Source organism: Rhynchophorus ferrugineus, unplaced genomic scaffold (assembly GCF_030347505.1).
Source record: "Rhynchophorus ferrugineus isolate W39M unplaced genomic scaffold, kcgeb_rfMv2 rfM2, whole genome shotgun sequence".
Classification (NCBI taxonomy): domain Eukaryota; kingdom Metazoa; phylum Arthropoda; class Insecta; order Coleoptera; family Curculionidae; genus Rhynchophorus; species Rhynchophorus ferrugineus.
In genome coordinates this window covers 12,708,086-12,726,158 of record NW_027472581.1, presented here as the reverse complement: position 1 = coordinate 12,726,158, position 18,073 = coordinate 12,708,086, and the positions used below count along the sequence as shown (strand labels likewise).

General features: G+C 27.1%; 1 protein-coding gene across 10 annotated transcripts in view; it reads right to left on the bottom strand.

The window, feature by feature from the left end:
• Nucleotides 1–18,073, bottom strand: part of LOC143191823 (uncharacterized) — an 870,958-nt gene that overhangs the window by 323,874 nt on the left and 529,011 nt on the right. Inside the window, exon 1 of one of the 10 annotated variants that reach the window (XM_076397242.1) lies at nt 12,405–12,542. The exons of the other annotated variants lie outside the window; for them this stretch is intronic. Within the exon in view, the coding sequence (XP_076253357.1) occupies nt 12,405–12,449 (45 nt within the window). The 5' untranslated portion in view covers nt 12,450–12,542. Of the gene's footprint in view, nt 1–12,404; nt 12,543–18,073 lie in introns of those variants that run through there. 10 annotated transcript variants of the gene reach the window in all.

Below are 18,073 nucleotides of genomic sequence, written 5' to 3'. Positions count from 1 at the left end.
TCCAGATGTCAATACATTCTTGATCAGTAGTTGGGTCTTGAATTTTGAATTGTGGAACTATTTTGTATTATTTAAGTTAGAATGGAAGCTACCTCTTTTGTGATAACTTTTTATATCGCCTCAGCATTATTTGCAACACCAAATCCTGCTTTTGTAAATCTAGGATATAAAAATGTGGATTTCCCGCATATCGAGTTCATTTATAAAATTGCCAATCTTTTATTGATGACATCTAATAGACAATTTTTTCCCCCATTCACTTGTTAAAATCCTGAATTTGATGGATTGTTGCAGTTATTTTATTAACGGTATTAATAAAAACATCGTGGGACATCTTTGACCAGATAACTCGGTGGTCATTATTACAATGGATTTAAAAGTAGAATATTCTGTTAAGATAGTCCATTCGGCAACAAATAAACACTGTGGTGCTCTTCTTAATAGCCATCAAAATAAATTGTTGAATAGTAAAGTAGAGTTTTCCTATCAGAAAATGTATTTATTACAAATATTTCATATAACTGCTACTGCAAAAACTTCTTCAAATCTTTCGGGATAGATGCAATTTCTGAAACCTTTGGAACCTAATTTTAGTTTTCGAGATTTTAGGAAAAAAATTGACAAACAAAAGGCTTGGACAAAAATCGTGAAAAGTATCAAAAAAAGGTATTACCTATTATACCAGCCTAAAGTATTGCCTATTATGCCAGTCAAAAGTATCTTACTATTTATTATTTAAAATTTAATTTTTTAAAAACTAGCGTTCCAAAATGCTGCTATATTAATTTACAATTTATAGTTATTCACAAAGCATAAAACCACATATCTTACATTTAAATCTATATAAGCATAAATTCGGCGCATTATATTCAAGGTCGCGCCTAGGACGACACAGCCACATTGTTAAAAATCAGTCGAATGCACCAGTAGAACCCAAAATAGTAACAAAAAGTAAACAACTGAAACAGTCGATAGTAAATAGTAATAAAATCAGTCGGACCGAAAATAGCTACTGAAAACAGTCGACTGAAAACAGTCACTAGTAAAAACATTCGAACCAAAAATAGCGACTGAAATAGTCTGTAGCAATGTTCGTCGGGTCGGTCGGTCGGTCGAAACGTGTGGCTGCCGCTGCGGTTATCTATCAGAACACTCACTACTATTTTTGGAAGGAATTTGCACGGGAACTAAAAACACTGCTTGAATCAAAGTTGTTTATTCTAACTTACGATTGATACATGTGGTCGATGGGAGAATGGACAGGATATTAGGTTAAGGTGAAGGAAGTACGGTAGCGCTGTGGAAGTGGTACTGTTACAGGGGGACGGTGATAAGAAAAGAGAGCGAGACGTCGTCGTGATGGCCTTTTATACTCCAGAACTGCATGGTACCAATCCACCGGCCATGCCAACCTTTGTAGTTGTTGATGGTGAATTGGTGGTGGCCTAAAGGGTCGTGGCGGTCGCCACAAGTCCATAGTAAAAAGTAGTCAATTACTAAACAGTCGATAGTCGATTTCAGTCGATTGTTCCCAACACTAATTATTATTGTAGAAATGCATATTTTTTATTATTATAGAAATGTAAAATTTTTCATTAATTTTCAACAAATATTTACACAGTAATATATTTAATGTAATTAAAAATAAAGAAATCTAAAAGTTCGATTGATAACATTAACTACATATTTACCTAAATTTAACAATTTGATTGAACCGGCAACAAAATAAAACATTCGACTAATATTTCACAGACATAAATATATTTTTTGAACTCAATAACTTTATTTTATCGCCCCATCTGCTTTAACTAACAAAGTTTGATTGATTAGATCACTAGCTGATTAGACCTTATTTTCGTCACCCAATTATGAACATCATTGAAGATCTAGTTAGTATGGAAACCATTATTAACCATCAAATTTTTAACCATTTTGGCATTATAAAAAATAACAAATTAATCTACGCTAGTGATTTATCAACATGTTAATCAGTCACACACTTAATACTATGTAATCCCATTTATCAATCTCAGATAAAACAAATCTTAATATACCCTAAAAGCAACTGTTTCCTGTCTGAAATATTTTTCGTTCTCTAAATGGTCAACAGACCATTTTTCATAAACCATTAATGAAAGGGTATCGTGTTATTTTTTTTAAATAAAAATTGTACACGATTTTGCTTTCAAATAAAAACGTACAATTAAAAGCTCTTTTCTGGGCGCTTAACATTCAACGCTGGACTACAATCAATAATAATACCGTTTTGCTCAAACGAAACGGTATATTTGGTGGAATTATATTGTTATGGTTTTCAGGTAATTTGACGAAACTATGGATGGTTTACATGAACCTAATCAATGTTAGTGCTGTGTGCTTTTTTTGATTATAAATTAGCCTTGGGAACTATCGACTGACAACGACTATCGACTGTTGAGTAATTGACTAATTTTTACTATCGACTGTTTCAGTCGCTAATTTTTGTTCGACTGATTTTACTACTTTTTACCAGTTACTGTTTCACTCGATTGTTTTCAGGTCCGATTGATTTTGTTACTATTTACTATCAACTGATTTTTATTTCAGATTCAGTATTCGACTGATTTTTAACATTCTGGATCTGTCGTCCTAGCCGCAACCTTGACAAAAATGTACCCAATTTACGCTTACATAGAATTTTTTGTAATATATATAGTTTTATGATTTTTTAGTAGTTTGCTTGTAAATAACAATATATTGTATAATAATATAGCCGCATTTTGGAACGATACTTTTCAATATTATTAATGTAATAGGGTAAAAAGATTAAAATTGTGAATGATAAATAGTAAAATAGTTTTGACTATTTTTATGGCAATAATAGGTAATATTTCGATTACTCGCTCGACTTTTGTTAAAAAATATTATAAAATAATAAATAAAGCATTTATTTTATTTAAAAAAAGCTCTAGTGGTTATTGTGCGCTCATTTTTAATTATGTCACGAATTAGTCTTTTCTCTAATTAGGTATATGTTTACTTTTTATTTAGTATTTATGGTTATTGTACATCTTTAGTTTTCAGGTTTTGTTTAAGTTCTATTGTATTGTCTATATTTATTATAGTATATTATTTAAAAATAGCAATTATTGTATTAAAATATAATTAATTAAGTAATTAATAAAAAAGTAAAATTATTATATAAAAACATATTTGTGGGGTATTATTCCATTCCAATCCAGAAAAAATCCATTCTTTTTTACAGATCCACAGAACATTCAAATATAAAAGTAATTCTACTTCGTTTAGAATGAAATTATAAATTGCATGTGAATAGTACTCGGTATTTTTTTTCCTTTTCTTTTTTAGAGTTAGTACGTGAAGGAATATGTACATCTCCGTCTTGTTTATACTACCGTCAGAAAATATAAGGACATATAAAATTAACTGTTCCAAGCAATTATCTCCGTCCTTTCCTCTCTCACAATTTATACAGGAAAGGAAAGGAGAATTGAAAAAATAGTAATTACTATTTTCAGCAGCTAGTTTTCTGACTGTCGGCTGTTTCGACATTTTTGCGACTATCGACTGTTTCTACCGTTTTCAGTCGATAGTTCCCAACGCTACTATAAATCTAGTATGATATTTTCTCTCGCCATTCGTCAGTTTTCATAAGTTCGCTGTTTTTTAGTATTAAATACAACTAATTCTCTGACAGTGCGATAATAAATGTATTTACATGAGATATACTTCATTATTAACTACTTTAATTTAATTCGGTAGAGATGAAAGCAAGTGATAACCTTAGATACGTCTAGTATAATCTTAATTTATAAAATTAATTTATTACTATTGTTCAGTTGTAATTGAATAAGGTATATAATAAGGGCAGAGGTATATAATATTAATGGATATACTAAACAATTCTTAAAGAAAGTAATAAATATTAATTAATTATTAGGTACAATATATTATTAATAAATTATTTTCTTAACTTTATACGTATGCATATACGTATTTTACGTATAATTTATATATTTTTATACGTATAAAAAAGTACCAAAATATCTATAATTAAAAAGTCTCGTTTTAACTTATGATTAAGTAAAGTTTTTGTAAATGTTAATAAGTCAATTTAATTTAAAAACCAAGCTTAATAATGACATATTAGTTAATAGTATGATAATTCATTGATAAATTAAGTATCTTTCTATATAATATTAGTTAAGCATAAAATACTAAATAAAAATAAACATACGAGACAAAACATAAATTGATATTATTTTAAATTTTATTGTAATATCCAAATTTCTATATATCTGCTAGAGTTGTATTTTAAATTGCGATGAGTTGATTCATAACACATAACTGAAATATTTTTAGTTATAGAAGGAATTTTAATTTTAAGTCATATATAGTAGATTGATATCAGCTGTGCATTCATGCTCAAAATTGACAAAATTGGAAAAGCTTTTAGCAGATGAAGCTGTTAAAAATTTAACAGTTCGCTTTGAAATAAGAGTACTATCAAACAACAGCTGCAATGAACACCAAATGAAAAATGTCAATGAGCGTTTTTCAGCGTTATTACCAACTATCCTGAAAATAGTTTCACGTACAATAAATCACTGAAATATTTTACTAGATATCGATATTTTAAAGCAGAACAAAAGTTCCAGTAATCATTTATTTTTGTTATTAACCTCTTTGATGTGCCTAACCATATAGTTCCAAACCTACCGTAGGATATTTAGAATTAAATCCCCCTAAATAGAAAGTCAGTCAACGACAGTTCCACGATAAATAAATTTGTTCTGGTTCCAGTTATGTGAGTTCAGTTTGTTCGCAGAACTTTTGAGCACGTGTTGAATATGATTCATACACACACAACCCTACTACAATGATCATAATATTACGAAAGCAAACCCAGCGGAAACAAAATGGGGATATTAACCTACTTTACAAGTCGCTGAATTTGGTTATAACTTTTCGAAATTGGTTTTATTTGGAATATGTAGAATCGATTATTTTGTGTATTAGTAACGATTTGGAAACGTCCTGGAGAAATAACTCATGTAAAGAAAGGTTCTGACAAAATAAATAAATTATAAATTCAGTAAAAATATATATTTAGGTATAAAAAATATTATAAATTTTTTTTTCAACCTAAATATCTGTTGATTGTATGCACTTGTTCCTGTTGACAACATATGGCACTTGTAACGGCACTTTTTTCTGACGTGCATAAGACTTTATCTATACATTATCTGAATTTTTATTAAGAATGCACTCAAAACTAATTAAATGTACTAAAAATAAATAATAATGCAAACTATATTAACAGGTTCAGATACAAGTTACTGTGAAGTAAACATGCAGCTAAAAAAAATAATAAAATTGGATATTTATGATGAAAAAATTACATTACTTACGTTTTACATAAGCAAAAATGAATAGTAAAAAAGAATAACTGCTCAAATGATATTAAGAAAAAAACATCAAAACACATGCAGCTAAAAAAAATTTATACTTATGATGAAAAAATTACATTATTTATGTTTTACATAAGCAAAAATGAATAGTAAAAAAGAATAACTGCTCAAATGATATTAAGAAAAAAACATAAAAAAAACTCTGAATAAATTTCAAATAATATAAAGAATAAATCAAATTAAAGATAATTAATCTGATAAAAATCAGAGTTGAAATAATAAAAAAGAATTTAAGAAACATGTATTAATAATATTTACATATACATAAGTGACATTTTGTAATTAATCAAATATTTGAAATATTAAAATAATTAGGAACATAATTATTAATTATTTTATATTGGCTTAAAATTATGAATAGGTATTTCAATCTTAAAACTTAAATAAATAATTATTTAGATGAATGTTACAATTGAACAATTACGTATGAAACGAACAATATGATAACAACTGATATTATAACAACAAAAACAATTGATCTTTTATTTTGTTAATGAAAACGAATATATTGTTATAACTAATATAAGGGACGTGGGAAAAATAACTTCTTAATTAAACAATTAGATTTTTTTAATACACAAGAAACACCATATATGAAACAAATTTAGAAAGTTTGAAAACAATATAATATTAATTTAATTTATTTGTATAAAGTTATCCATATAACCTCATAAAATTTGAATTAATATATATTTAGAGGAATATTAGAGGACAATTTAACAGAAACGCTTTCAAGTTAATTTTTAGAAATTCTAAACTTCATAAAAAGGGTCTGGAAAGAGGAGAAACAAATGAGTGATATTGTCTAGTTCATTGATTTATACAATCATATATATACATTTGATACATGAGCATACATTTGAAATCATATAAACCGTAATTTAAAAATTTACTGGCCAAGTATTGTATTTAAAAAAATAAATATGTTCTAAATTCTTAAGATTCAAAACAAGACATTAATATATAGCTCAATAGAATGTTATTTACTAATGGAATGGGTATTGTAGGATTATTCATTAAAAGGAATATATTGTTGTAACTGATATATAGGATATAAAAAATAAAGTAATTTTTTTATTTTAAAATATATAAAATTTTTAAAAAATTGTATATTCTTAAAAACATATCATTCAATGTTTTAAATCAAATTATTGTTATAAACAGTACCCAACATGATAAATTTATTATGAATTTATAAATAACAATTTCATTAAAACAATTCCTGGTAAATTTTAAGATAATCGAAACTATATAAAAGACCAGGGGATAAGAGACACAAAGGATTATTATTATTATTAAAAGGAATATATTGTTGTAACTGATATATAAGATATAAAAAATAAAGTAATTTTTCGATTTTAAAATATATAAAAATTTTAGAAAATTGTATATTCTTAAAAACATATCATTCAATGTTTTAAACCAAATTATTGTTATAAACAGTACCCAACATGATAAATTTATTATGAATTTATAAATAACAATTTAATTAAAACAATTCCTGGTAAATTTTAAGATAATCCAAACTATATAAAAGACCAGGGGAGAAGAGACACAAAGGATTATTTATTAAAAGGAATATATTGTTGTAACTGATATATAGGATATAAAAAATAAAGTAATTTTTTGATTTTAAAATATATAAAATTTTTAAAAAATTGTATATTCTTAAAAACATATCATTCAATGTTTTAAACCAAATTATTGTTATAAACAGTACCCAACATGATAAATTTATTATGAATTTATAAATAATAATTTAATTAAAACAATTCCTGGTAAATTTTAAGATAATCCAAACTATATAAAAGACCAGGGGAGAAGAGACACAAAGGATTATTTATTAAGAGGAATATGTTGTTGTAACTAATATATAGGATATAAAAAATAAAGTAATTTTTTGATTTTAAAATATATAAAATTTTTAAAAAATTGTATATTCTTAAAATCATATCATTCAATGTTTTAAACCAAATTATTGTTATAAACAGTACCCAACATGATAAATTTATTATGAATTTATAAATAACAATTTAATTAAAACAATTCCTGGTAAATTTTAAGATAATCCAAACTATATAAAAGACCAGGGGAGAAGAAATACAAAGGATTATTTATTAAGATAAATATATTGTTGTAACTGATATATAGGATATAAAAAATAAAGCAATTTTTTGATTTTAAAATAAATAAAATTTTAAAAAAATTGTATATTCTTAAAATCATATCATTCAATGTTTTAAACCAAATTATTGTTATAAACAGTACCCAACATGATAAATTTATTATGAATTTATAAATAACAATTTAATTAAAACAATTCCTGGTAAATTTTAAGATAATCCAAACTATATAAAAGACCAGGGGAGAAGAAATACAAAGGATTATTTATTAAGATAAATATATTGTTGTAACTGATATATAGGATATAAAAAATAAAGCAATTTTTTGATTTTAAAATAAATAAAATTTTTAAAAAATTGTATATTCTTAAAAACATATCATTCAATGTTTTAAACCAAATTATTGTTATAAACAGTACCCAGCATGATAAATTTATTATAAATTTACAAATAACAATTTAATTAAAACAATTCCTGGTAAATTTTAAGATAATCCAAACTATATAAAAGACCAGGGGAGAAGAGACACAAAGGATTATTTATTAAAAGGAATATATTGTTGTAACTGATATATAGGATATAAAAAATAAAGTAATTTTTTGATTTTAAAATATATAAAATTATTAAATAATTGTATATTCTTAAAATCATATCATTCAATGTTTTAAACCAAATTATTGTTATAAACAGTACCCAACATGATAAATTTATTATGAATTTATAAATAACAATTTAATTAAAACAATTCCTGGTAAATTTTAAGATAATTCAAACTATATAAAAGACCAGGGGAGAAGAGACACAAAGGATTATTTATTAAAAGGAATGTATTGTTGTAACTGATATATAGGATATAAAAAATAAAGTAATTTTTTGATTTTAAAATATATAAAATTATTAAATAATTGTATATTCTTAAAATCATATCATTCAATGTTTTAAACCAAATTATTGTTATAAACAGTACCCAACATGATAAATTTATTATGAATTTATAAATAATAATTTAATTAAAACAATTCCTGGTAAATTTTAAGATAATCCAAACTATATAAAAGACCAGGGGAGAAGAGACACAAAGGATTATTTATTAAGAGGAATATGTTGTTGTAACTAATATATAGGATATAAAAAATAAAGTAATTTTTTGATTTTAAAATATATAAAATTTTTAAAAAATTGTATATTCTTAAAAACATATCATTCAATGTTTTAAACCAAATTATTGTTATAAACAGTACCCAACATGATAAATTTATTATGAATTTATAAATAACAATTTAATTAAAACAATTCCTGGTAAATTTTAAGATAGTCCAAACTATATAAAAGACCAGGGGAGAAGAAATACAAAGGATTATTTATTAAGATAAATATATTGTTGTAACTGATATATAGGATATAAAAAATAAAGCAATTTTTTGATTTTAAAATAAATAAAATTTTAAAAAAATTGTATATTCTTAAAATCATATCATTCAATGTTTTAAACCAAATTATTGTTATAAACAGTACCCAACATGATAAATTTATTATGAATTTATAAATAACAATTTAATTAAAACAATTCCTGGTAAATTTTAAGATAATCCAAACTATATAAAAGACCAGGGGAGAAGAAATACAAAGGATTATTTATTAAGATAAATATATTGTTGTAACTGATATATAGGATATAAAAAATAAAGCAATTTTTTGATTTTAAAATAAATAAAATTTTTAAAAAATTGTATATTCTTAAAAACATATCATTCAATGTTTTAAACCAAATTATTGTTATAAACAGTACCCAGCATGATAAATTTATTATAAATTTACAAATAACAATTTAATTAAAACAATTCCTGGTAAATTTTAAGATAATCCAAACTATATAAAAGACCAGGGGAGAAGAGACACAAAGGATTATTTATTAAAAGGAATATATTGTTGTAACTGATATATAGGATATAAAAAATAAAGTAATTTTTTGATTTTAAAATATATAAAATTATTAAATAATTGTATATTCTTAAAATCATATCATTCAATGTTTTAAACCAAATTATTGTTATAAACAGTACCCAACATGATAAATTTATTATGAATTTATAAATAACAATTTAATTAAAACAATTCCTGGTAAATTTTAAGATAACTCAAACTATAAAAGACCAGGGGAGAAGAGACACAAAGGATTATTTATTAAAAGGAATGTATTGTTGTAACTGATATATAGGATATAAAAAATAAAGTAATTTTTTGATTTTAAAATATATAAAATTATTAAATAATTGTATATTCTTAAAATCATATCATTCAATGTTTTAAACCAAATTATTGTTATAAACAGTACCCAACATGATAAATTTATTATGAATTTATAAATAACAATTTCACTAAAACAATTCCTGTAATCCAAACTATATAAAACACTAGGGGAGAAGAGACACAAAGGATTATTTATTAAAAGGAATATATTGTTGTAACTGATATATAGGATATAAAAAATAAAGCAATTTTTTGATTTTAAAATAAATAAAATTTTAAAAAAATTGTATATTCTTAAAATCATATCATTCAATGTTTTAAACCAAATTATTGTTATAAACAGTACCCAACATGATAAATTTATTATGAATTTATAAATAACAATTTAATTAAAACAATTCCTGGTAAATTTTAAGATAATCCAAACTATATAAAAGACCAGGGGAGAAGAAATACAAAGGATTATTTATTAAGATAAATATATTGTTGTAACTGATATATAGGATATAAAAAATAAAGCAATTTTTTGATTTTAAAATAAATAAAATTTTAAAAAAATTGTATATTCTTAAAAACATATCATTCAATGTTTTAAACCAAATTATTGTTATAAACAGTACCCAACATGATAAATTTATTATGAATTTATAAATAACAATTTAATTAAAACAATTCCTGGTAAATTTTAAGATAATCCAAACTATATAAAAGACCAGGGGAGAAGAGACACAAAGGATTATTTATTAAGAGGAATATATTGTTGTAACTGATATATAGGATATAAAAAATAAAGTAATTTTTTGATTTTAAAATATATAAAATTTTTAAAAAATTGTATATTCTTAAAAACATATCATTCAATGTTTTAAACCAAATTATTGTTATAAACAGTACCCAACATGATAAATTTATTATGAATTTATAAATAACAATTTAATTAAAACAATTCCTGGTAAATTTTAAGATAATCCAAACTATATAAAAGACCAGGGGAGAAGAGATACAAAGGATTATTTATTAAGAGGAATATATTGTTGTAACTGATATATAGGATATAAAAAATAAAGCAATTTTTTGATTTTAAAATAAATAAAATTTTTAATTCTTAAAATTATTTTAAAATTGTATATTCTTAAAAACATATCATTCAATGTTTTAAACCAAATTATTGTTATAAACAGTACCCAACATGATAAATTTATTATGAATTTATAAATAACAATTTAATTAAAACAATTCCTGGTAAATTTTAAGATAATTCAAACTATAAAAGACCAGGGGAGAAGAGACACAAAGGATTATTTATTAAAAGGAATATATTGTTGTAACTGATGTATAGGATATAAAAAATAAAGTAATTTTTTGATTTTAAAATATATAAAATTTTTAAAAAATTGTATATTCTTAAAAACATATCATTCAATGTTTTAAACCAAATTATTGTTATAAACAGTACCCAACATGATAAATTTATTATGAATTGATAACTAACAATTTAATTAAAACAATTCCTGGTAAATTTTAAGATAATCCAAACTATATAATAGACCAGGGGAGAAGAGACACAAAGGATTATTTATTAAAAGGAATATATTGTTGTAACTGATATATAGGATATAAAAAATAAAGTAATTTTTTGATTTTAAAATATATAAAATTTTTAAAAAATTGTATATTCTTAAAAACATGTCATTCAATGTTTTAAACCAAAGTATTGTTATAGACAGTACCCAACATGATAAATTTATTAGGAATTTATAAATAACAATTTAATTAAAACAATTTCAGGTAAATTTTAAGATAATCCAAACTATATAAAAGACCAGGGGAGAAGAGACACAAAGGATTATTTATTAAGAGGAATATGTTGTTGTAACTGATGTATAGGGTATAAAAAATAAAGTAATTTTTCGATTTTAAAATATATAAAATTTTTAAAAAATTGTATAGTCTTAAAAACATATCATTCAATGTTTTAAACCAAATTATTGTTATAAACAGTACTCAACATTATAAATTTATTATGAATTTATAAACAACAATTTAATTAAAAGAATTCCTGGTAAATTTTAAGATAATCCAAACTATATAAAAGACCAGGGGAGAAGAGACACAAAGGATTATTTATTAAAAGGAATATATTGTTGTAACTGATATATAGGATATAAAAAATAAAGTAATTTTTTGATTTTAAAATATATAAAATTTTTAAAAAATTGTATATTCTTAAAAACATATCATTCAATGTTTTAAACCAAATTATTGTTATAAACAGTACCCAACATGACAAATTTATTATTAATATATAAATAACAATTTCATTAAAACAATTTCTGGTAAATTTTAAGATAATTCAAACTATATAAAATAATGGGGGGAAGAGACACAAATGCAGAATGGTTTTCTGGTATATACATATATTCTATAATAAATATTTATAAATTCACTGGTAATATACATATAGGAGCATTGAAACGTTCTAAAGCTTTTCAATCCTTGGGTTATATTTTATTTAAAAATATATATTTTGCATTAATTCCTTTTCTAATGGATTACTTACTCTAGGTGTGACACGACTAGAAGTCTTAGTTAACGTGGCTCCCATTCATGAGTAAAACCAGTACGCCAAATCGAAATACCACTCAATCGTTATATTACTAGTAAGTAAGTCACTCCATCACAGTTTTCCGATCCCAATCGTCATCTACATCGACGGAGCGGTTCACAATCCCCAAATTAACATCAACAACAACAAATAAACAACGACGGAAACGTTCGAACTCGGTTCGTTTGTCTTGACAATGCGCAACCGGAAAACTTTCACTGGCGTCACGCGAAACGGCAACAACCTTCCGTAGACCGTGCAGTCAAAACACCCTCTGAAACACGCGGTGCCGCTTACCCGCACCCTCGACGAAGGGTGGTCGGTCGCTGGACGACGCTCGTGCGCCGTTCTGATACGATGTGTCGTCGTCGTCGACGTCGAGGGCCTATGTGCCGCCGCCGACTTGCCGTTTACAGCTGATGAGAGGCGGCCATACCGGGTGTTCCCGTTTGAAGGGGCCGCGGGAGTCAGGTGGTCGGATGGATGTAGTTCGGATGGGGTGGCTGGGTTAAATAACAGATTTTTAAATTGGGTGTTGTGTTCGGGATGGACCCTCGTCGGTCGCTGATAGATCGATCGGGTAGTCTTTGATGTTGGGAAGCGTTCACTATAGTTTTAAAACAATGTATAGTTCCACCATTTTAAAACGGTTGGTTATGCTAAGTTTGAGAAAATAACACGGATATTTCTGGATTGGAATAATGGATGTATAAATAATACCCTGTGCTCGAAAATTTACCACACTGTATTAAATTAATCATGTTTCTTACTTAATAGAGTAAAATGATTAATTTAAAATTGATATGTTACTGAAATTTGTTTTCCCAGTATTTTCAATACAAGACCAGAAATGTATTTGATAACATTAATTAAAATAATAAAAAAATATATTAAAATATATTACAATATATGCAAACTATCTGAAGAACTAACAATTTTTAAAATGCATTTAGTTAAATCTAATTTCCACTTACTTTCAAAAATCAATAAAATGTAAATTACTACGCCAATGAACATTATAAGTAGTGTTGGGAACTATCGACTGTTTAGTAATTGACTACTTTTTACTATCGACTGTTTCAGTCGACTCATTTCAGTCGCAATTTTCGGTTCGACTGATTTTGTTACGATTTACTATCGACTGTTACAGTCGTGTACTTTTAGTTACTATTTTTGGTTCTATTAGTTTCACTCGACTGAATTTTAACGTTCTGGCTGTGTTGTCCTAGCCGCGACCTTGACAAAAATATACCCATTTATGCTTACATAGATTTATATGTAATATTATTTGGTAGTTTGCTTGTGAATAACAATATATTATATCTTAATATAGTAGCATTTTGGAACGATATTTTTCAAGATTGTTAATGTAATATGTAATGTAAATCGAGGGAAATGCTTACATTTCAAAGGCATGCACAAAGTTTTCATCTATTTTTTATTTAAAATAATTAGATATTTGGGTATAATGTTATCTCTAAGCAGATGTGACGGAAAATCGGAAGTCGTTCAGTGCAAAAGCCATTCAGCTTTTAAGCAATTATACCATATAAGACCTCGTAGAATTATTATAGACGACTGCTTGTATAGTGTAATGGTTAAAGTGTTTAGCCTCCAAACGGAGGTCTCAGGTTCAATTCCCAGTGGGGATAATCACTTTTTGTTGTTAAATGTTGAAAAATTGACAAGTCGTGTCGGCTAAGTAAAGGACCCCGGAACCTGAATGGTTTCTTATTTTCATTGTTCCTTTTTTTCTATTTTTCCTTCTACGGGCGTCACCTATAGTTGACCTATCCATTGTAATATTAAATAAAATAATCGTAACTTATTGAATAAATATCTAAAACTAAAAAGAGAAAAACAAAATATTTTTAACAAAAAAAAATTAACTGACTTCAAAAAATAAGTAAGGAAAATTTAAAAATGATCAAACATAGATACCCAACTTAAAAAAAAAACATTTTAAAATTTGTAGATAATAATCGGTGCAATAATTAAATAAAAATAAATAAAAACCTTATTAAACCTATCTACTACACGTATATTATATTTTACTATATACACGCAATTTAGCTTAATACCTAGCAAAATCTATTTACCTATTTACAATATTATTTTAACTACTACCGACAGATCATTTTGAAGTCGGCGCCGAGTCCAAACAATACAAAAATAATAATATAATTTTGTGACATATACAAAAAATTAAATTACCAACAAACAAATCTAAATTAACATAACTGTTTGGGTTCGGCCATTCAACGCTTATCCCCAACAATTTATGTATTCCACCATAATAATTTTCTGGAAGATTTGCAAGATTATCTATTTTTGATATCTACTTTTGATAAATATTATTTTCTATGCAAATGTGAGAAGAGCTAGAAGTTGAAATATTAAGAAGCGTTATTTAAACATGTATTTGGATACCCTTGAAACTAGGGAATTGACAAGAGAAATACGAAAAGCTAGAACAGTATGGCACAGAACCTGAAATGTTGTGGACAAAACAATATTTAATATAATTAATAACCAGATAAATTAAGAAGAATAATACTACAAAATGATATAAAATCTACAATATATATAAATCCTCCTTATCAGCTCGATGTAGATATAAATATGATTTTTCCAATGGACATTGCCACAAATATTGACAACAAACTCTATCATGAAAAGGCTGCACGGCTGATACGAAAAACAATAAGCATGTTGTCATATATATTCAACGCCTGTTTGAGACTGAACCATATTCCGGAATCTCTGACCTGACAAAACGGCAGAAGAAGTTGGATTTCACAGACCTATTTCGCCGCTACCTGTGATATCAAAATTACTTGAGAAACAGCTGTTAAAACGTTTTAACCCTTTTATAGAAATACCAGATTTCCAGTTTGGATTTCGAAAGCACAACTTGATAATCGACCAAATGCACAGAGTAATAGCGGTTGTTGAAAAGGCATTCGAAGAAAATAAATATTGCCCTGCAATATTCATGGACATCCCACAAACTTTTGACCGGGTACATTATATCCGGTACATACATATTACCGGTATATCCGGTACATACATATTACCGGTATTTTGCATTATTTAACACTATAAAATGGGCAAAGTGCTACCGCGGTGCTACTGTTAACTGCTGAAATCATATATTTTCTTCTTTATAAAGAAAAGTAGAAAAGAAGGGGCATTCTCAACACTTAAACCTATTTCGACTGGAATTCCACAGGGTAGTGTCCCCTGTATCCCTGTAAGGACCACTCCTATATCTGCTCTGTATTGTTGATATTAGAACAACTAAAGAAAGAGTAGTTTGAACATTGGCCGACCACACAGTAAGGCTGTGAAAAAAGCACAAGTAGAGGTCAACAAGATCTACAAATGGATTAGAAAGTGGAAAATACAGCTTAATAGCTCAAAATTGGTCCATGTTAAATTTGTCTTGGGACGAAATGACAAAAATCTAATTGTATTACTTGACGGATGCCTGATTCCTTAAGCAGAATCAGCTAAATACCTCGAAATACATCTCGATGGCAGGTTAAGAAAATATTATGTCAGAAAAAAAGCACAGCAAAATAGACTCAAAGTTAAGCAACTGTACTAGTTAGTCGGAACATATTTTCAACTTGACCTAAAATCAGAGAGATTGGATTATTAGTCGATCATAAAGGTCATTTGGACCTATGATGTGCAAATATAGGGTTGTACTAAAATATCAAACCAACTAGTAATCCAACACACCAAAAACAAAGTTCTACGATTAATTACCAATGTTTATCTCTACGTAACCGACGAAGAGTTGCACGATGACCTCGAAATCCAAGGGATATACGAACTGATCCAAGATTTCACCTTAAAACATGTAATAAGTTTTCTAAATCACAGCAACGTGGATGCAATACAGCTGCTAAACAATACACAGGAAATCAGAAGATTGAAGCGAACCAAACCACATGAACTTCTTTAGTGTATAAGGGTATTCTTAATTTTAACTTAAGTGTCGATTCCTGATGCATAATACAGATACCACTCTGTTCAAGAAAATGTTGTTTCCTTATTGCCGGTCTATGCACTTATGAACTATTGTAACCAATGCATGAACGTCGTAAATAACTCTAAACTTTAAAATAATGGTTTTTGAAATAGTAAACCTAAATTTAAAAGATTATTATGTTAGATATATAACAGGTCAATTGAAAAGTCCCCGGCCTGACACATAGATGGCGCTACTAGAATTAAATCCATATGTTTTTTAGTTAGCCCTAACCCTCAAAAGATGCATGTATAAATTTGACAGCTGTCGGATCATTAGTTATTAGTGTGAATTAAAGCATATTGGGTGAAGCAACTTTTGTTATTGTGAAAAGAAGGGAAAAGATACAGTTGAAGCAAAAACTTGGCATGATGCCGAGTTTCCGGACACTGCTTCAGGAAAATCAACTATCAAGGGTTGGTATGCTAAGTTTAGACGTGTTGAAATGAGCACCGAAGACGGTGAACGCAGTGGACGCCCAAAAGGAGTTGTTATCGACGAACACATTTAAAAAATCCACAAAATGATTTTGAATGACCGTAAATTGAAAATGAATAAACTAGCAGACACTCTAGAGATATCAACTGAACGTTTACATCATATCATTTACGAATATTTGGGTATGGGAAAGCTCTGTACAAAGTGGATGCCGCGTGAGCTCACTTTGACCAAAAACAACGACAAGTTGATGATTCGGAGCAGTGTTTGAAGATGATCTAGCGTAATAAACCCGAGTTTTTGCGTTGATATGTGACAAAAGATGAAAGGTGGCTCCATCATATCGTTCTGAAGTCCAATCGACAGTCATCCGAGTGGGCTGTACACGATGAATCCGCTCCAAAGCATGGGAAATGCAACAGTCAGCTGGCACGGTCATGGCGCCTGTATTTTAGGATGCGCATGGAATAATTTTCATTGGTTATCTTGAAAAAGGAAGAACCATCAATAGCGACTATTACACAGCGTTATTGGGCCGTTTGAAGAAAGACATCGGCGAAAATTGCCGCATTTGAAGAAAAAGAAAGTGCTACTTCACAAAGATAATGCACCGTATCACAAGTCAGTGAAAATGATGACAAAAATCCATGAATTGGGCTTAGAATTACTTCCATATCCATTGTATTCTCCAGATTTGGCCCCCAGCGACTATTTAATGTTCTCAGATCTCAAACGAATGTTCGCTGGGAAGAAATTTTCGTCGAATGAAGAGGTGATCGCCGAAACTGAGGCCTATTTTGAAGCAAAGGACAAATCGTAATAAAAAAATTGTATCGAAAAGTTGGAGGGTCGCTATAATCAGTGTATCACCCTTGAAGGAAATTACGTTAAATAAAAAAAAACTAATTACGCCAAAAAAATGTGTTTTACTGTGATAGGCCGGGAACTTTTCCATTGACCTGTTAAGCAATGACTTTGTGGTCAAAAAAACATATGTACCCGTGTTTTTCCAATATGAGGGACAGTTGATAAGAAACTAGTAATTCTGTCGATTATTACTATAGCAATATGTTCAATATATGTTTATTGCAGTGCTTTTATATATCTATAATTAATTATACATTACTCAAAAATTAACCTGGCATGA